Below are 21,060 nucleotides of genomic sequence, written 5' to 3'. Positions count from 1 at the left end.
TCTGTAACTACTGCATTAAGCAATATTCAAGAAGTAATGTTTGAAAGGTTCTGAAATAATTTGTTAAATTTTCTAAGCATAACTGATATTTTAAAAAAAGATTCTCCCAATAATAAAGGATAGCTGTTTCCATATGTTCAAGTGGAAAGTGACTTTTGTGAAAAGGCTCCTCTTTCATCATAGTAAAGCGCCAGCAGAATCAGTATCTCCTTGATGAGAAAAGCCGTCTCAGCTGGGTTTTTTTTTTAAAGATCTTCAGTTACCTTGTGGTCCACTGAATCCATTGGGATATTCTTTGATAGGATTAATTTGACAGGATTATCAGCCTAGTGGAATGGGGGGGAAGCAGTAGATGTGATATATCTTGATTTTAGTAAGGCTTTTGACACAGTGCTGCATGACATTCTCATAAGTAACCTAGGGAAATAAGGTCTAGATGAAATTACTATAAGGTGGCTGCACAACTGATTGAAAAACCATACTCAAAGAGTAGTTATCAGTGGTTTGCTGTCAAATTGGGGGGGTGTATCTACTAGGGTTCCACAGGGGTCAGACCCACATATGGTACTATTCAGTATTTTCATTAATGACTTGGATAATAGACTAGAGAGTATGCTTATAACCAGGGTTTCATGTCTGTCACAGAGGTCCCAGAAGTCACAGATTCTGTGACCTCCATGACTTCTGCAGTGGCCAGTGTGGCTGACCCCTGGGCTAGCCACACCGGCCACTGCTGCATGGCCCTGGGACTAGCTGCACTGGCCACTGCTTGGGCAGCCCAAGGTAGCTGGCCCCAGTGACTGCCCGAGCAGTGGCTAGTGCAGCTGGCCCCAGGGACTAGTGGCTGGCCCCAGGGACTAGTGGCTAGCCCCGGGGACCGCCCAAGCAGTGGCTGGTGCGGCTGGCCTTGCAGACTGCTCATCGGCCCCCAGCAGCAGTCCCAGGATAGCCGGAGTAGCCACGATCGGCGCCCCCAGCAGCGGTTCCTAGGCAGCTAGAGGAGCTGTGATTGATGGCCCCTCCAAGTGATCCTGGGGTGGCCAGAGCAGTGGCTCCCCGGGGCTCCCTTCCCAGCAGCCCTTCCCAAGATTTAGTCAGGGGTATTCTAGAAAAAGTCATGGACGTGTCACGGGCCATGAATTTTTGTGTATTGCATGTGACCTGTCTATTACTTTTACAAAAAATATCTGTGACTAAATCATAGCCTTACTTATAACATTTGCAGTTAACACCAAGCTCGGAGTGGTTGCAAATACTTTGGAGTATACTTTTAAAATTCAAAATTACCTTGACAAGTTGGAGAATTGGTCTGAATTCAACAAGATGAAATTTAAGCAAGACAAGTGCAAAGTACTTGACTTAGGAAGGAAATATCAAATGCACAACTACAAAATGGGGAATAACTGTCTAGGTGGTAGTACTGCTGAACAGGATGTGGGGGTTATGGTGGACCACAAACCGAATATGTGTTGTCAATGTGATGCAGCTGCAAAAAAAAGGCTAATAATATTTTGGAGTGTTTTAACAGGAGTGTTGTATGTAAGATGCAGGAAGTAATTGTCCCGCTCCACTGAGCATTGGTGAGGCCCCAGCGTGATACTTGTGTCCAATTCTGGACACCACAATTTAGGAAGGATGTGAACAAGTTGGAAAGAATCCAGAGGAAAGCAACAAAAATGATAATAGGTTTAGACAACCTGATTTATGAGGAAAGGTTGAAAAAACTGGGCATGTTTAGTCTTGAGAAAAGACAACTGAAGGGCTACCTGATAAGTCTTTCTGTATGTTAAGGGCTGTTATAAAAAGGATAGTGATCTACTGTTCTCCATGTCCACTGAAGGGTAGAACAAGCAGTATTAGGCTTAATCTGCAGCAAGGGAGATTTAGGTTAGATATTAGGAAAAACTTTCTAACTATAACAGTAGTTAAGCTCTGGAATAGGCTTCTAAGGAAGGTCGTGCAGTCCCCAGCATTGGACAAATTGGACAAACGTCTGTCAGTGATGGTCTAGATTTACTTGGTCCTGCCACAGCACAGGGGGCTGAACTTGATGACTTCTCGAGGTCCCTTCCAGTCCTGCCTTTCTATGATTCTATGTTGCTGGGCCACATGGGCAATTCCAAGATATATTAATAGACAGACATGGTATGCTAAGAAGTAGGCAATAGATTCTTTGCCTAGGCTTATAAACTATCAAGACTATTTACAAGATTGGCCTATGTGTTCAGATACCAATGTGGTGAGCACTGTATAAATAATTTGTACTAGATAGACTAAATGCTAAATAATCCTCAAAAAGCTTTATTCTTTTGAGATCCTGAAGTTCAGCGGTTTTCTGAAATGTACGAAAATGGGACTGAGACTCTTTGCTCTAAACATTGGGCTGGAAATCTTGCAAACAGCTTTGTAGCAAGATCTCCAGTAATTGACTGTTTTGGTTTGGCTGGAAAAAGCATGAAAACAGCTTTTCTTGTAATATATTGGAATTTCCACTTCACATACTAAAACAAATCGGGGACCAAAGAACATACTCTGGATTTAATAGTGAAAGAAGTGGAGAAATATAATCTTCAGTGTTTCAGTTCTGAGCGGTCAATGGGAGACAACCTACTGAAAGTTATTACTTATAAATGGCCTATCAGATTTGTTTTTTGTTTTTTTACAATTTTTAAAACCGTTCTCAGGCAGGCAGTACAAGCATTATGCCAAGTTTCAGTCCACAGCAAATTCTTATGGTTAACTTCTAACCCTAGAAAGTAGGAAATATGAGTAAACTGTGACATAACTGTGGGACCAAGCTATTGTTATAAAGGTCATACCAAAGATGCTGTTTTTAAAGTAGAAACAAAGTCTATCAAAAAGGAAAAGAAAGGGTGCATGAAGTAGGACAGCCCGGTGAGAGATCTTAAAATATGGGAGACAATAGCCAGTGTTTGTGTAACTCTGCAAATGAAAAGGCTCCTCCTTCCCCATAACTAAATACACAAATTTGGTTAGTTTGGGTGAAGACAAATGTGCATGAGGTTTCATAATAGCAAGTTTCTGCACAGCATGTTAAGCTACGCAGAATTTAGCAGTCTGACATTATCCTTTGCACTTCAGTTTTTCACATTTTATGTTGGGCCAAACTATCAACCTGCAGGGCATGAGAATTAAGGACAGATGCACTGTGAATTTGGGATGTGACCAAATCCAGGGGCAATGAATTTGCATGCATATCACCTTTGTATACGTGGGTGGCCCCTTCTGTCACTCTCTGCTTTCTTTTCCTGCAAGCTGTAGGCTGCCATTTCTGTTTTCACTCCAGAAGCACTAATCCCAGTTGGCTGCAACAGGAGTTTGTTTTTTCCTTACATCACATGATGTGCAAGATGCCATTAATGTAATTCTTTTAGAATATCTGACCATCTGCAGCACAGGACTGTGTGTTTACTGTTTTTTCCAAATTTGAGCATTTTCTAATCAGGACCATGGAACAAATTAAACAAGAGTAGTGAAAAACCTCAGGACAGCTGAAAAGAATCACTGGCATTCCTAAATAAACACAAGCTGTACCCTGGTTAATCATGTACCACATTTATCTGAAGCCCCAATTTTCAGACTGAGGTATACAACATTTAACCAGCTGAACTTTTACACTTTCAGCCAAAATATAAAGAGAAATGCAGAATACAAAATACAGTCTACCTTAATATTACTGAAAATGTGGCCTGGCTTGCAAGATGACAGGAAACTAGGTACTCCCTCACCAACAGGAAAGTGGAAATGTGAACCTTAAAAAAGAAACCACTCTCTCACTAGGCAAAAAATCTTAAAGAGGATCTCTGGTAGGTAAAGGTTTCAAAGGGCAGGGGCCATCTTTCCTCTCCTAATGCTCAACTTTAATTCCTGGAAAGCAGTTTTTCCAAAAGATGTCACGATCTTCAAAGAAAAGTGTAGCCTCTCCTCCAAGTTTTTTCTTAGAATAAGTGTACACGGCAAAAGAAAACAAACCAAGCCAAAAACACCTGTGGCAGTGAGTGTCAGAGCTCAGTCTACAGACTTGGGCTGGTGACGCCTATGCTACTGTGCTAAAAATAACTGTGTAGATGTTCAGGCTCAGGCTGGAGGTTGTGTTCCGAAACCCACATCCTTCCTTGGGCTTCAGAGCCCAAACTCCAGCCTGAGCCTGCATGTCTACATGGGTATTCTTAGCACTGTACTGTGAGCTCTGTGAGCCTGAGTCTGTAGACCAGGGCTCTACGACTCACTGCTGTGAGGTGTTTTTTTTGCCTTGTAGTCAAACCTTCTGTAATGGTGTTCCTCCAAAGGATAAGGATTCTCGGCAGGCAAACGTAGAGAAATGGGTCCTAAAAAGCAAAGGGACACAGGAGCTACTTTGTTTAAAAGCAAAGGTATGGTTGTGACATTCCCCTCTGGTGTTATCTGGACCAGTGATCTGTTAGGTCACTCCAATCCTTGACTCTGGGAGCCAGCCTTACCCTGCTCTGCTGTGAGAACCCCCACTCCCTAGCTGTTCATGCATAGTCTCTGGCATGTAAGCTGCTCCCAGCTACTTGCAACCGAATGACACTAGCCAATATCTCTGGTCCCAGACACAACCCTAGGAACCTCTGTCTTGCAGTGTCCAGTTACGCCCACTGGATGCTGCAAGCTTATATGAGTTTGTCAATTTAAAAAAGAAATTGATATGTACCAGGCCTGTTATCTCAAGGGGAGTCTCTGACACACTTCAAACCAAAATCACTGCTTCAGGTAGAATAAACAAACAGATTTATTAACTACAAAGATAAATTTTAAGAGATTATAAATCAAAGCATAACAAGTCAGATTTAGTCAAATGAAATAAAAGCAAAACACATTCTAAGACAGGAGTGGGCAAACTTTTTGGCCCGAGGGCCACATCGGGGTTGTGAAGGCTGTGCCTCCCCAAACAGCCTGGACCTTGCTCCTTATCCACCCCCTCCCACTTCCCGCCCCCTGATAGCCCCGCTCAGAACTCCCGACCCATCCAACCCCTCCCCGCTCCTTGTCCCCTGACCACCCCCTCCCAGGACCCCACCCCATATCCAACACCCTTGCTCCCAGTCCCCTGACTGCCCCGACCCTTATCCACACCCCCGCCCCAACTGCCCCCCGGGACCCCACCCCCTATCCAACCCCCTTGCTCCCCATCCCCTGACCGCCCCCCCACTGAACCTCCGCCTCATCCAACTGCTCCCTGTCCCCTGACTGCCCCCTGGGACCCCCTCCCCACCCCCTTACCATGCCACTCAGAGCAGCAGGAGCTCGCAGCCAGCGGCGCAACGTGCTGAGGCTGCGGGGGAGTGGAGACAGCAGGGGAGGGGCCAGAGTCTAGCCTCCCTGGCCGGGAGCTCAGGGGCTGGGCAGGATGGTCCTGTGGGCCGGATGTGGCCCGCTGGCCATAGTTTGCCCACCTCTGTTCTAAGCTGATCTGAACACTTTCAGTGCCCTTACAAACTTAGATGCTTCTCACACAGGCTGGGCTGGTGGCTTTTCACCTTTGATCAGCGCTTCAGTCGCTTGGTGTGATGTCTGTAGATGTAGGTGGAAGAGACTGGAAGAGCATGGCAAATGTCTCTTCCTTTTATCATTTCCTTTCTTCCCTCCTGGGTTTGGGCTGTTCCCCTCTCCCCCTTCAGAGTCAGGTGAGCATTACTGAGTCTCTCCAAGCAAGGTTGAGTAATTCCCCTGGTGTGGCCTTATGCAGGTGAGTCATTGCAATGTAGTTCCCTTGCTGGACAATGGCTGTTGATGGGTTGTTTGACACCCTGCCCAGGCGTTGGTTATGTTCCTTGCTGTTGCCTCTGGAAAGTTAATATCTGGCTGATTCCCCCAACTTACAGCATGTTTTAGTGGCAACCATACGACACAATTCTCATAACTTCCTATGCATTAATGAGACACATATATGGATAGAGAAATGACTTTCAGCAGATCATAACCTTTCCCCTGATACCTTACAAGGCATGCTTTATGTGTAAGATCACAATTATATGAAAATGAGGAATATGGGGGTTACAGCACACTTCCCCAAGGTATAGAATGTCACAATGGTTATTGGTGATCAATTTTTTCTTTCCTTTTCTCGGCCTATTTAATTTTCTGTGGACTTCAACCATAGTTCTTTACCAGCAGAGAACACAGTCTTTCCTCTCTGTGTCAGCTGTCAGTGCTGTTGACCAAAAGATATACACAGAAGAACAGTGCAGGAAGCTTTTTCCTTCCCACCACTCCAAAGATCCAGGTTACCACTTATTTGAGTGTCAGTCTGTAAGGCACTGACATCAATAATTGCCAGTTACTGCAAAACTCCCACAGGGCAGCGCAGTGTGCTAGTTTATACTAGTAGGCCAGATTAACATCAGTATTACTAGGTGTTTCATTAGGGAGAGATCATGTGATCAAGGGCATTGGACTGGGAGTCAAGAGACCTCAGTTAATACTCTGTTTGGCCAGTGATCTGCTGTGTGACCTCTGGCAAAACATTTCAGTTTTTTGTGTCTCTGTTTCCACTTCCACTTTCCGTCTATCTTGCCTGTTTAGATTGTAAACTCTCTGGGGTAGGGACTGTGTCTTATATGATTGTACAGTGCCGAACACAATGAGGTCCTGATCTCAGTTCAGGCATCTGAGCACTACTGTAAAGAAATAATAAACTTAATAGTATTAATGTATGTAGATACAGAGTGATGTTCTTTCCTAGGTTTTAAATGCCGCTGAATCTCTGATTGCTGTTATATAAAAGAGCTTGCTAGTCTTTCAGCCTGGTGTTCCTACAAATTATTTTGGTATAGCTACCTCTCTCAGGGCTGTGAAAAATCCACACACCCCTGAGAGACATATATTTACTGACCTAACCCCGGGTATAGATCAGCGCCAAGTCAGTTTCTGAGAATTCTTCTGTAGACCTAGCTACCAATTCTCGGAGAGGTGGATTACCTACACCAATGGGAGAAGCGCTCTTGTCTTGTAGAAGATTGTGTCTACACTGAAGCACTACAGTGGCGCAGCTGGAGTGTCTGAAGTGTAGACAAGCCTGAAGAGTGTTATCCCAGAAACTGCTAGTTAGTGTAAAATGTTATCCTGGTAAATTGTGTGTGAAAGGGTGATAAGAATTTAATTTTTCACTTTACAGGTGTTGTTGTCTGTGAACCTCCTAACAACAAGCTGGATACATTCACAGGAGTTCTTTTCTGGAAAGATAATAGGTACTCGCTCAGTAATGAAAAGATGCTGTTACGAGGTTGTGTGTTGAGAAACACAGAGTGGTGCTTTGGAATGGTTATTTTTGCAGGTAAGACAAACCTTTATGGATTAACAGCAATTTTAACCCCTAATGTGCTCACATACCAGTACCCTGTATAATGGTTATGTATCATTATGGCTTGGTGTCTATAACAGCTGACATAGATACTCCACATTTAGATAGAGCCTTTAGTCTTAGGATCTCAGAAATATTTTACAAAAGTATATAGGTATAATTGTCCCCATTTTACAGATGGACTGAAAAACGAGGCATGGAGAGGTTACCTGTCTTGACCAAATGTCACAGTGAGTCACTAGCAGAGGCAGGAGTAGAACTTAAATATCTTGACTCCCTCTTTCCTATTTTAACTAGTAGGTGGTAGCAGGCACTAGCCATCTGAATTTATCTGTATATACAAGCATCTCAGACTTTAGTTGTCCCAGAAGGTGTCAGTGTTCCAAAGTCCTGAACAAAAATGTAATAAATGGATCAGCCTTGCAAAATTGTCATGACTTTACCAACCCAAGCACAAAATGCACTTTCCTGTCCATTTACCATGATGGCTGATGAAAGAGCTAACAATATTTTACTTGCCCAGAGCAAATTGCAAGTAGAATTTTGCAAGAATGCAATAGATGCTCACAAATATATTACAAAATTTCATATGTCCTAGTAATGCAAAGAAACGGAGACAAGGAAAATCCTGGCATTAGGAATGATATAGGAACAGTATAGACAGTGATTAGGTCGGGTAGCTGCAACACATTGGGATGCTGATGTAAAATTGACTACCAAATAAGGTGAATATGGACTTCTATTCCACGTCAACGTATAATGGCTGGGTGAGCGGAGGCAGTTAGGGAAGGCTGACATTATGTTTACACAAAATTTATGTAATACCAAACAAAATGTGTGTATAGATATATAGATAAAAATTGTGTATATTTTAATTTCTTCCGTATTCAACCTTTGTTAGTCCTCGTCATATGTTGTAAGCTCTTTGGTGCATGGACTGTGTCTATATTTGTGTTTATACCTAATGTAATGAATCCCAAATTTGTTAGTCTCTAAGGTGCCACAAGTACTCCTTTTCTTTTTGCGAATACAGACTAACATGGCTGCTACTCTGAAAACAGTTCTTGACTGGACACTCTGGGTACTAACCTATTATACACATTTAATAATAGTAATAATAGAGGGAACCTCAGGATGAATTTAAACTTTAAATATATGTAATGATATATGAGGTAATTACATTCCATATAGTCAAATTAAGACATTGTGCAAATCAATATCCATGTGACGTGAATCGGAGTCCTTGGTTATACTACAATTATCAATCAAGAAGAATTCACATTTAAAACCCACACCCAAAAAAAGGTATCCCCGCTCTTCCTGGATAATCTTTGCTATGTGTTTACTGCAAATATGTATGTAGAGCACTGGTGGTTTTAAATTCATGGGCAATGCCCAGATGTGTCAAAACACATATATCTGTGCCTAGAATGTAGCCAATACATTGGTTGGGCCAGGTTCATTTGCTCTATAGTTGAGCATGTCCTTGTCCTTAGATTTTTGGAATTAAAAAGGAGCTCAGTTTTGAGGAGCTTTTATGAACTCTCTGGCTTGCCATCAAACAACTGCTTGCTGATGTGCCTTGAGGACCTCTCTCTTCATTCATGTGGATGTTAATACACATTACTTTACACACTCAGTCTCCAGTGACATAAAAGTTGGCTATATTCCATGTAAGCCCGGCAGGGGGATGGGGGGGGGAGTTTGGCTAGAACAACCACACATAATGAGAGGAGACGCTGAGTGCTTGCTTGCTGTGGGCCAGCATTACAGAACTTGTGGAAACTAATGAATGAATAAAATAATAATAATAATTGGCACTTCTGTATCACCTTCCGATTGAGCATCTCAAAGTGCATTACAGATATTAGAAATTTAAGCCCCAGAAACGCCTGCTGAGATAGGTAGGTAAGTATTTCCCCCATTTTATAGATGAGAAAACAGAAGCTCAGAGAGGTGATGTGTAATGAGGTCTCAAAGGAAGTCTGGAGCAGAGGCAAGCGAAGAACACAGAACAGCTTGTTCCTAATTTTGTAGTTTTATGGGAATAAAGTCCTCGAAAATTTCCTCAGTCTGGAATGAAATATTTTTGGAGCAATCAGATTTTAAATTAGATGATGATTTTCACCACCCCAGTCTAACCACCATTCTACAGTGCTGAATATTTTTCAGACTTGATTGCGAAAGCTCAGGAATGCTTTTAGACAATTAAAATATGCAAAATGAGAATATCTCAGTTTTTAGAATTTATTTCTTGCATATGCATTAGAAAAAGTAGCTTCAATATGTGTATTTTTAAAAATTTCAGTAATGTATTTAATAATTTTAGTAAATAATTTATCATGTAATGATTTTAAAAAAGATTTACTTTTTTTTATAGGCCCTGACACTAAATTAATGCAAAACAGTGGTAGAACTAAATTTAAAAGAACAAGCATTGACCGGCTGATGAATACTTTAGTATTATGGGTAAGTTATCGTCAGATCAGGAAAAATCAGTGGGCATTGCATCCACATCATTAATCTACTCTACTAAATTATCATTTCAGATATCATGGAATTATCTGTATCAGTAGATATTTCTGGACAGTGTACGATACCAATATGAAACCTTTGCAGCACAGATACATACATAAGGTTGAAAGAGACACATTTATCCATCTTGAAGACCGTTATCTGTCACTGAGCACCCCTGCATTACAGGAGTATTTACAAGCAGTAGCAATCCGTTGTTCTTTAGGGCAGGATCTTTTCATGAGGCTACTGGTATGGTGAGCTCAAGACAAATGCACAGAAGGTTTTTACAGCAATTTTTCTTATCCCTCACCATCGTTCTGGTTCCTAACCTTCAGTGAGAACAGGATTGTACCCTTCCTGTTAATTTGGTTTTTGTGACAGGTTATCCCCAGGTAGTGAAGATCAGGTGCAGAAATTTGTAACTAGGAACCTTCAGCGGACTGAGTATTTCACTTCTGTGTCAAACTTGGTCTCTACAATTAAAGCTAAGGATATATCCAAATTCCTTATGGTTACTTAGTGAAACAAAATATTGCAGTTTTGGCATAGGCAAACTTCAAAGCTACTACTTTTCTTAAATATTGTGTTTTTGATCATGGGAGAAATTATGGAGTTGCAGAAACTTTTTAACTGAGTAAATCCAAAGATTCATAGATGGGGTTGTGGATGAAGAGAGAAGTTTCCATGTGAGAAATAGTGAAATTTTTCCAACATGGCTAAATACTACTCAGATTTTTAAAGTTATTTATAGCTCTTTGTACCCACATGCTATTAAAATTAATCATTTACCGATGACTTAGAAAAACACATCTTAAACCAAACTTTTATAAGCATGCTCACAGCGAGTGCTCATTGAGGTTTTTGTTATTTATCACAACAATAAAAAAAACCTTTTTGCCAACTCTTCTAATAACTGCACCTATTTGTAGTTTATGTACAATATCAGATTATAATGATGTTGGGCCAGATCCTAAGGTCTTCACTATTGGCTAGATTTGCCTTTAGATCACAGCCCATAGAAAGTAGCAGTGTAGAACTACATCATCTTGGAAGAGCATCAGGAGACATTGTGTCTCAGGAAGACAGGATGGCACCCAGAGCCCCCAACATGCATGGGGAATGTGCATATGGTTACAGTGATTTTATGTGATGCATTGTAAACCCCCTCACACTGCACTGTAACTATCCCATGATCCAGAGCAGAAGGAGATTGATACCTAGCCTCCCTTTGGCTCCAGACTGCAATTTGGCCTCTCCCCTGTGCAAAGCAGGCACACTTGTACATGTATGTACGTACATACACACATGTGCTGTGCACTTGCGAAAGAGTCAGGGGAACGTGGGCTCTGGTTTGTACACAGCCGGTATCTAGACAAACTAAGTAAGGAATGGAGACTAACTGGAGACAAACTAATTATGGACTCAGATTTTGGGCCTTTATTTGGAGCAAAGAACAACAAAGTGAGATTTTCCCCCCAGTTTATTAGCGATGAAATATTCTTTGCTTTGTGTAGTTCTGTTTTGGATCTTAAGCCACCTGTTTACTTAGACTGGGTAATACCAATATGTATCTGTAAGTGAAATGTATAGTTTGCATGTATCCATTTTAGGAAATAGTACACATTTTGAAAAACCTAACCAGCTCTGTTATTCTCATTTCAGATCTTCGGCTTTTTGGTATGTATGGGAATAATTCTGGCAATAGGAAATTCAATATGGGAACATCAGGTTGGGGCCCGTTTCAGAATTTACCTTTATTGGAATGAAGTGATGAACAGTTCTGTATTTTCAGGATTTCTCACATTTTGGTCGTACATTATCATACTCAATTCAGTTGTGCCCATTTCCTTGTATGTGAGGTAAGATGAGATATTATGATTTTATAAAGCATATAAATATTAATAGCTATTTCACCTCAACTTTTTTTCTAAATTGCAATGTCATACTTTATCCCTTTAATTTTTGTGTTTTTAAAACTTGATCTGCTGTATATTTTGTACATAAGAAACCTAAACCTTTTATGGAGATAATGCTTAGAATTGGAGAACAGCACATGCTTGCTTTCTTGCCTTCTTTCTTTCTTGTCTAGAATTCATTGTCATTGAATTATGTTAACTCTTTTGTTTCCTCCTTGCTTTGCTCTCCAACAGCTGACAGGTAAGCAGTGGTGGACATCTGTCACTCCCTGCACCTGACCTTTGGTTTGAGAAATAGCAATGCGTTCATCACCTTTGTGTTATTTTTGTTGTTCATCTTTTCCCCAGAATGTCCTTGATGTGTATATTTAATTTTTTCTTCCTTAAATGTTGAGTCCTTATGTAAAAATTTCTTTTGTTCTCATGCTGAACAAGTTTATTGAGAAGGCATTATTGCTTAACTAAGGTTCCTGTTCACACAATTTTTACATTATTCCAGTACCTCTTAACGTTCAAAAATATGGAAATTAAAATCTACAATGTATATTATATGATGGAATATTATATATATTATATGGGACGGAAGAATCCCATGCACTGTTACAGACTAGGGACCGAATGGCTAGGCAGCAGTTCTGCAGAAAAGGACCTAGGGGTTACAATGGACGAGAAGCTGGATATGAGTCAACAATGTGCCCTTGTTGCCAAGAAGGCTAACGGCATTTTAGGCTGTATAAGTTGGGGCATTGCCAGCAGATCGAGGGATGTGATCATTCCTCTGTATTTGACATTGGTGAGGCCTCATCTGGAGTACTTTGTCCAGTTTTGGGCCCCATACTACAAAAAGGATGTGAAAAAATTGGAAAGAATCCAGCAGAGGGCAACAAAAATGATTAGGGGGCTGGAGCACATGACTTATGAGGAGAGGCTGAGGGAACTGGGATTGTTAAGTCTGCAGAAGAGAAGAATGAGGGGGGATTTGATAGCTGCTTTCAACTACCAGAAGGGGGGTTCCAAAGAGGATGGATCTAGACTGTTCTCAGTGGTACCAGATGACAGAACAAGGAGTAATGGTCTCAAGTTGCAGTGGGGGAGGTTTAGGTTGGATGTTAGGAAAAACTTTTTTCACTAGAAGGGTGGTAAAGCACTGAAATGGGTTACCTAGGGAAGTGGTAGATCTCCTTCCTTAGAGGTTTTCAAGGTCAGGCTTGACAAAGCCCTGGCTGGGATGATTTAGTTGGGGATTGGTCCTGCTTTGAGCAGGCGGTTGGACTAGATGACCTCCTGAGGTCCCTTCCAACCCTGATATTCTATGATTCTATAGCTAATCTCATATTTTCACTTATTAGTCATAAAACCACCATCTTTCGCCTTGCTAATATTGACATTGCAGTTAGACAATTCGTTGGGTAGAAAATTAGCAGAATGATTCAAAATAGTTTTCTGGCTCCTTCGGGCATCAAATCCATGTTAATAAAGAATAAAATGCCAGGATTAGTGGAGGCACAAAGATGACTTAGAGCCATCCCACTCTCCTTCTCAGTTATGCTGACTTGTGCTCCAGTGCATATTAGGATTGAGTCCAACATGCACAGCCTATTGTCAGTACATGTAAGTAGCTCTCACAATTGGAGTCTGTATGCACAATAATGGGGAAATAGAACACTGTGGATCAGCTGTCTAACTGTAATAATCTGTAACTGTATACATTAATAGACAGCCCAGTTGTCAGCTGACCACATGTGGATGGTTTTGAAGATAGACCTCATGTGATCTTTATCTCTAAAAATGCGGGCCTCTACCCAATGAGTGAAAGTAGTAACTACTCATTCATCAAGTATTAACCTGAAAAGACCTAACGTACTTGAATTTAGAATGTCCATATTTTATTCTCAACTGATAATGCTATATCATTTACACAATGATAGAAAACTATGAAGTTTACATACATTTTTAAATGTCAGTGTTCTTACTATGCATGTTACTTCACAGAGGAATTAAAAGTGTGATAGCATTGTATAGAACAGTATAATGTTTACTCTGCATATCTCTTTTGCTCTGAACTCTAAAGACTGCTTTGATTGAACTCCTGCATTTGATATATTTTCATGTGAAAGGTTTTACGATTCTGAAGAGTGTTTCTGTGTGTGTGGTTTGTTTTTTTTTTTCAAAGTGTGGAAGTGATTCGACTTGGACACAGCTACTTTATAAATTGGGATCGTAAAATGTATTACCCCAAAAAAGATACACCTGCTGAGGTTCGGACTACCACACTCAATGAAGAATTAGGACAAATTGAATATATTTTCTCAGACAAAACAGGAACAATCACTCAAAACATAATGACTTTTAACAAATGTTCCATTAATGGAAAAACATACGGTAAGTCAGTGTTTATTAATGTTTTGCCAGTAAAGTTTACTTCTAATTGTGATGTTGTTTAGCTCATTCGCTGATTATTGATGACATTTGTTCATTATGAGCCTTATCCAGCTTCCCTTGAAGTCAGTGTAGAGACTCCAGTCAACTTCTGTAGGCTTTGGATCAGGCTCTATAAAAGAGAAATACTATCTGATGTTGGTGTGATTCCTTAAGTATGTAAATATGGGTTTAGAGATACCTTGTCCATCTTCTGATAATCAAGGGTTTAATGCAGGATTAAAGAATGGAGATAAAACCAGTAGTCATGACATTGTATATATATAAATTAAACATAGGGGGCTTTTTCATGAACTTTCAGGTCATATTACTACCTTCAATGATTTATTGTAATCTTCCCAAAACTGAGTAATATTGTTTTAAATGCATATTCATGATACTTCTTGTACAGGCTGAAAAGTCTTTTATAATATAACTATTTTGTAATAATGTCTGATGTTAGAAAAAAGAAAAGGAGTACTTGTGGCACCTTAGAGACTAACCAATTTATTTGAGCATAAGCTTTCGTGAGCTACAGCGGATGCATACTGTGGAAAGTATTATCCGCTGTAGCTCACGAAAGCTTATGCTCAAATAAATTGGTTAGTCTCTAAGGTGCCACAAGTACTCCTTTTCTTTTTGCGAATACAGACTAACACGGCTGTTACTCTGAAACCTGATGTTAGAAAGTGATTGATTGCCTAGCACCAGGGAGTTGCTGGGCAAATATCCCATGTCTCTGCCAATGCAACAAAATTGTGTCCTGCCACAGGCCTGATACCTAATATTCCAAGTATCTATTTTACAACACTTCTGTAATCTTGAAATCAGTCCCTTAGAGACTAGCTTGAGACCACCAAACTGTGATCTAATTCAAAATTTGAAGCCACGTCTTCAGAGGTGAAAAAGCGTATGCCTTCATTACTGTGCCACTTAACTCTCAGGTTAAAAGACATTGAATAAGTTAAGGTGAAAGGGTGATATGTATATTAGTTGAGTTTTAGACTTATAAATATAGATATAATATAATATAAAAACATGGTATTAAAAATCCTTTAGTGTAAAGTGGTAATTCTTTAAAAACTTCTAAATTCTAAAAAAAACCAACTGTCTTACAGAATGTTTTAGACTAATAAAATAACTACATTAGTATTTGCTAATATTCTGGGTAGTCTCTGTATAGAGAAGTTTAGGTAATACTACAAATACTAAGGTAATTTTTTCAGCAAGTGAATATTTGTATGTCTCAATTGCATAATAAACACCCCGTATAAAACTTGAGAGCCAGATCCTGAAAATATGCAACAAGTATACTTTATAACCCTTGACTTCTATGGGGTTACTCATGTGAATAAAGTAGATTCTTATGCATAAGTGATAGCAAAATCAAGCCCTAAACAATCAGAATAAATACAATAGCTGGAGGAAAAAATTCAGTGGCATTGTAGACAATAGAATGGAAGCATTTACTTTAAGATAATGTTGGCTGTACCATGATCCACTGCAATATTTTATATTTTTGAATGTTGTTGCAATAAGTGTTTCCTCTTTGATGTCTACCTCCATAGTCTAAAAAAATATGAAAAAGTTATTTCATAAAACTCTAAAACTGGAATTAAATGTCATATTTTATGTTAATTAATTTTGTATTTTGTAGGTGATGTATATGATGACTTTGGCCGGAAAACAGAAATTAATGAGGTATAAATATGACCAAGTTACTAAATATTTAGTATATTGTAATATAGCTTATTTAATCATTAAAATATTTTCAATAGATCAGTAATTTTCAATTAAATATTAATTTTCCCTGAACTTGAAACATGCTGTAGAATAACTTATAGTAAGATGTAGGCAAGAAAAACATGAAATTTCTTTTCCCTCTAGGAGTTTGATTACATTTTAAAATTTACCAAAATAGCTATTCCGAAATAATTATTCCAGAACAGTTATTTCAGTATAAGCACCTGTATGAACATTCTTATTCCAGAATAGCTGTTTTGGTGAACTTCCAAGTGTAGACAAGCCCTTACATCCTCCTTTTATGGCCCTTCTTTCTCTAGGCAGTAGGGCTGAATGCCAATCACACAGCACCAGGTGTAACTTCAAGCAGTACTGTTTCAGGTAATTAAAAGCACCTACATTTTGTATGTAACAATCAAATAGAACAATGAGTATTTTGGAGCAGGACTATACTGTGAGTTACTATGATGATGGGAGCCATGTAAGTAGCCAGACTGCTTTGTTTTCACACTCCAAAAGATCAGCTATTACCAAATGCGCAACTACAAAATGGGGAATAACTGGCTAGGCAGTAGTACTGCTGAAGAGGATCTGGGATTATAGTGGAACACGAATCAAATATGAGTCAACAATGTGATGCTGTTGAGAAAAAGGCTAATGTCATTCTAGGGTGTATTAACAGAATTGTTGCATATAAGACACGGGTGATAATTGTCCTGCTCCACTCAGCACTGGGGAGGCCTCAGCTGTAGTCCTGTATCTAATTCTGGGCACCACACTTATGAAAGATGTGGACAAATTGGAGAAAGTCTGGAGGAAAGCAACAAAAATGATACAAAGTTTAGAAAACTTGACCTATGAGGAAAGGTTACAAAGCAGGCATGTTTAGTCTTGAGAAAAGAAGACTGAGGGGGAACCTAATTATAGTTTTCAAATAAGTCAAGGGATGTTAAAAAGAGGACTGTAATCAATTGTTCTCCACGTCCACTGACGACAGGACAAGAAGTAGTGGGCTTAATCTGCAGCAAGGGAGATTTAAATTAGATATTAGGAAAAACTTTCTAACAATAAGGGTAGTTAAGCTGTAGAATAGGCTTCCAAAGGAGTTTGTGGAATCCCTATCATTGAAGTTTTTTAAGACAAGGTTGGACTGAAACCTGTCAGAGATGGTCTAGGTTTATTTGGTCCTGCCTTGACGCAGAAGGCTGGACTCAATGACTTCTCAAGGTTCCTCCATCCCTACATTTGGTTCTGCCTGTACCACTGAAGTCAATAGGAACGGGAACAGACCCTTACATAGCGAAATAGGGACTGATAGAAGTCATATAGCCCAATTAGATTCCATTATTTCTCTGGCTTTATAAGGACTTGGTTGTAGATTTTTTTAGCTAGACAGCAGCAAGATTTGAGAGGGAAGAGTCAGAGTGATATTCTAATCTCATTCACTCTCTTCTGCTGAGCTACATAAAATTAGAAGGGTCACATTTCCTTATTCATTTCTAAATTATTTAGTATTAGCTACACTAAACAAGATTTTTCGGCCCCCCCCACTATGCAACTAGTATTGACTCCCTGGCATTGTTTGTGTTGCATAGAAGTATAGAAATGTAGTGCTAGAAGTGACCTTGAGAGGTCATCTAGTCCAGCAACACCCCCCCCCCGCCCTTGTGCTGAGGTAGAACAAAGTATCTGATGTTGTGGGATAGCTAGAAAGTCAATCATTTGACCAGTACTGTTCGCTGTATCTGCAGTGATATGAGTACATTGCCCTTGAACTCTAGTTCATATTAGATTCCGCATCCTTTTCCACATCAGTGACACTGTGGAAAATTATGTAAGGTAGAATTAGACAGGAACATGTTTGTGCTATCATTTGTTACAGCTTCTTTTGTTCCTATTATCTCTACAGAAGTTCTTCATCTGGGTCTTTGAATAGCTTGTTCAGGGGAAGATGCACTACCCCCTCAAATTCAAGATCAGTTTTATTGTGTATAATCACAATGTTTATAGTAGGTGTAACCTCAGTTCTGTGCTTATTAACTTTTTTGGAAATACAGATACATGCTACAATTCCTTGCCCTCTAGTGTTTGGAGGCCCTACAAAAAGGCACAGAAGCTATTAACATGTACTGGAGATAATCCTTAGCTAAACTCAAGAAACCCAGGCTGGGTGCGGGGAGGAATGGAAGAAAATTACTATAAATGTGTAAAAACCTATATATTTGTAATGATACTAACCTCTTTTCGACAGTGCTTTGAAATCTATTGATGAAAAGCTCTGTATCAGTGGTATAATTATTATTATAAAAGGCCATGCCATAACTTCATAAGCTAACCTCCTGATTCCTAGAAACTCATTGTTAGAACACAGTTAGGAATCCTAAGAATAACAAGTCTGCCAGTTACTTAGCTACCATTAATTGAACATGCAGCAGTGATCCTAATCTGAACATAACAAAAAATGGCCAACTTCTTATCTTATTAATTTTAAACTATCCTAACATTCTGATGGACTCTAAACCTGTGTGTATGTTATTTGTTAACTATGAGGTATCTAGATGTGCCCTTGCTTCTGGTTGTTTTGATACTTTTTCTTTTCTTCTGTATATTTCTTTATAATTGGTTTGCATTGAGAAGCTCCTGCTCTGTACTTCTGATATCTTTGTCTTTTCTGTCATTTGTTTTTGTAAAGAAAAAATTACATTTCAGTAAACAAAAACTAAAACTCAAATGAAGCATGTTTCCCTGCCTCTGAAGCTAAAGGAACAGTTCAATTGGCTTTCAGTGGTATTAGGGTTTATATCTTCTTTGCAGGCTAGCCATTAAAAAGGAAAAACAACAAACATTTGATCAATTTTGACTCCAGTAAGCAGAGTGCAGTGACATACATTCTGGAACACAGCAGCCAGCACATTGCATGACAAATTTCCTGCTCTTGTAGTGTCTTAAAATAGACTGCATCGAGCTCCCCTCTGTCTCTAGATGAAAGTGACTGAATATTTCCAGTCCAAATTTACTTCAAAAACACTTTTTCTATGAGATGCCTGCCACAGTAGAAATGATTTTATGACATAATAAGCAACATAACTTGAAAATGTTTGGAAAATGACATCAGGCATGTACCAATTTTATTCTTAAGAACTGTCCTTACTGATTAAATGGAATAACTGGTTTTGAAATACAAAACAAATAATAGGTTGAAAATGTGTGTATTTACTTCAATGTACTTCAGTCTCAGACTACGCAGCCCATGTCTGCTAGAGTGTTTAACATTTAGCCTTATGTCTGGACTCTGGAGACTTGTTAAAATTGATTAGCTTTTAGGCCCAGCTGCCATCTGTGTCTTTGAAAATATCCCCACCCCTCAACAGTCTTGTTTTAAAAACTTATCTTTTTAATATTAATGTAGCCTTGTCAGTTAAAAAACAAATGTCATTTTTCTGATATTTAACTTTTTTGATGAAAAAGGATACATTACAAAACTGAAGATTAAGGACCACTTTCTTTTGTGCCTGTAGACCAAATACAAGTATTAATTTTCTGTTTTAGATCTTTTTCAACCACTGTCAGTGAGAACAAAAAGGAGTCTTAATTACAAATGCAAAATCCAGATATGTAATTGTACCATGAAATTAAATTATGCCATTTTACTTTGTGTGGGTTTCTAATATAGTCTCTTAATACAAAAATATCAAAATAAAAGGATCTCAACCATTTAAAATCCTTACTCTTTTAAACGTTGTGTTTGTTTGTTTTTCTCTTGCAGAAAACAGTGCCAGTGGATTTTTCATTCAACCCACTAGCAGATAGAAAATTTCAATTTTATGATCACAGCCTGATTGAATCCATTCAACTAGGAGATGCAATGGTACATGAGTTCTTTAGGTTGCTTTCCCTCTGCCATACAGTCATGCCTGAAGAAAAAAATGCAGGTAAACTACTGAAAAGCTTAGTTATAAGAGATTCTAAATATTTGGTTTCTATAGCACTTTTCTAACTTAAAAAGTATAGGTTAGCCACATTTTTAAAGGAAGAAGTGAGTCAAGAAAGAGCCATAAAAATGTGGATGCAGATCTTGCACCCTTAAAACTCTGGGTACACTGTCAGGTGTTTCTGAGTACAAATTAAGTAATTGCACATGCAAATCTTAGTTGCGTAAGCAAATAACTGATTTTTCTGTTCTCTGACACATGTAAATACCTTTTCATACTTGAAATTGTCTGATTTCCACAGGGTTCTGTGAGCATAGCATTGGCATACACTGTTTGTATTGGCTTACTTGTTATGCTGGCCCCTAATTTAGTTCAGGCAATTTTGCCTGGGGGAGTGATAGTGCACATAGGTGCATGTGCAAAATTAGAGGCCAGGTGGATCTTCATTAAAAGTTAGTCTTTTTTAAGTCTTCCCACAAAAGAGAGGGAAGTAAGATTATTTCATCTCTTTAGAGTATTGCATACAATTATTTTTGTTTCCACTTGATTATTGTGCCTTTTAGTATTGGTTTGGATATTTTTATAAGTGTAATATATGGTACATATCTTGGATGAGCCATATAGTTCAGGTGTGTGAGCACAAATTGTGTATAATCTTGGTCTGGAAGTGTTGACAATATTTTCAGCTTGCAAACTGTTACAATTCTGAAATCGAAAATTAGGAAGCCTTTAAACAATGTTAGCCATATCATGTGTTATTCATGAAGAGAGGCTAGTCTTACTATAATTCCTCATTTTTGTAAAAATCCCCTTCATGATCCAAGAATTGGGAGTTCCACTGTATCACTAGGGCCCTACCAAATTCAGCATCCATTTTGGTCAATTTCATAGTCATAGGATTAAAAAAATCGTAAATTTCATGATTTCACAAAAAGAAAAGGAGGACTTGTGGCACCTTAGAAACTAACAAATTTATTTGAGCGTAAGCTTTCATGAGCGACAGCTCACTTCATCGGACGCATGCCTGATTTCATGATTTCAGCAATTTAAATTTGAAATTTCATGGTGTTATAATTGTAGGGGTCCTGACCCAAAAAGGAGTTGTGGGGGGTCACAAGGTTATGTAGGCAGCATTGCAGTACTGTTATCCTTACTTCTGTGCTACTTCTGGTGGCAGTGCTGCCTTCAG

At 39.1% G+C, this 21,060-nt stretch overlaps 1 protein-coding gene across 1 annotated transcript in view; it reads left to right on the top strand.

Moving 5' to 3' along the window:
* Positions 1-21,060, top strand: part of ATP8B4 (ATPase phospholipid transporting 8B4 (putative)) — a 155,913-nt gene that overhangs the window by 84,857 nt on the left and 49,996 nt on the right. Inside the window, exons 9-14 of the mRNA XM_073303976.1 lie at positions 7,160-7,318; positions 9,726-9,814; positions 11,525-11,721; positions 13,952-14,160; positions 15,854-15,897; positions 19,706-19,871. Coding sequence (XP_073160077.1) covers positions 7,160-7,318; positions 9,726-9,814; positions 11,525-11,721; positions 13,952-14,160; positions 15,854-15,897; positions 19,706-19,871 — 864 coding nt within the window. The remainder of the gene's footprint in view (positions 1-7,159; positions 7,319-9,725; positions 9,815-11,524; positions 11,722-13,951; positions 14,161-15,853; positions 15,898-19,705; positions 19,872-21,060) is intronic.

Source organism: Lepidochelys kempii, chromosome 10 (assembly GCF_965140285.1).
Source record: "Lepidochelys kempii isolate rLepKem1 chromosome 10, rLepKem1.hap1, whole genome shotgun sequence".
In the NCBI taxonomy this organism is placed as follows: domain Eukaryota; kingdom Metazoa; phylum Chordata; order Testudines; family Cheloniidae; genus Lepidochelys; species Lepidochelys kempii.
Note: the sequence above shows the minus strand (reverse complement) of the source record. Positions and strands in the feature narration are given on the sequence as shown.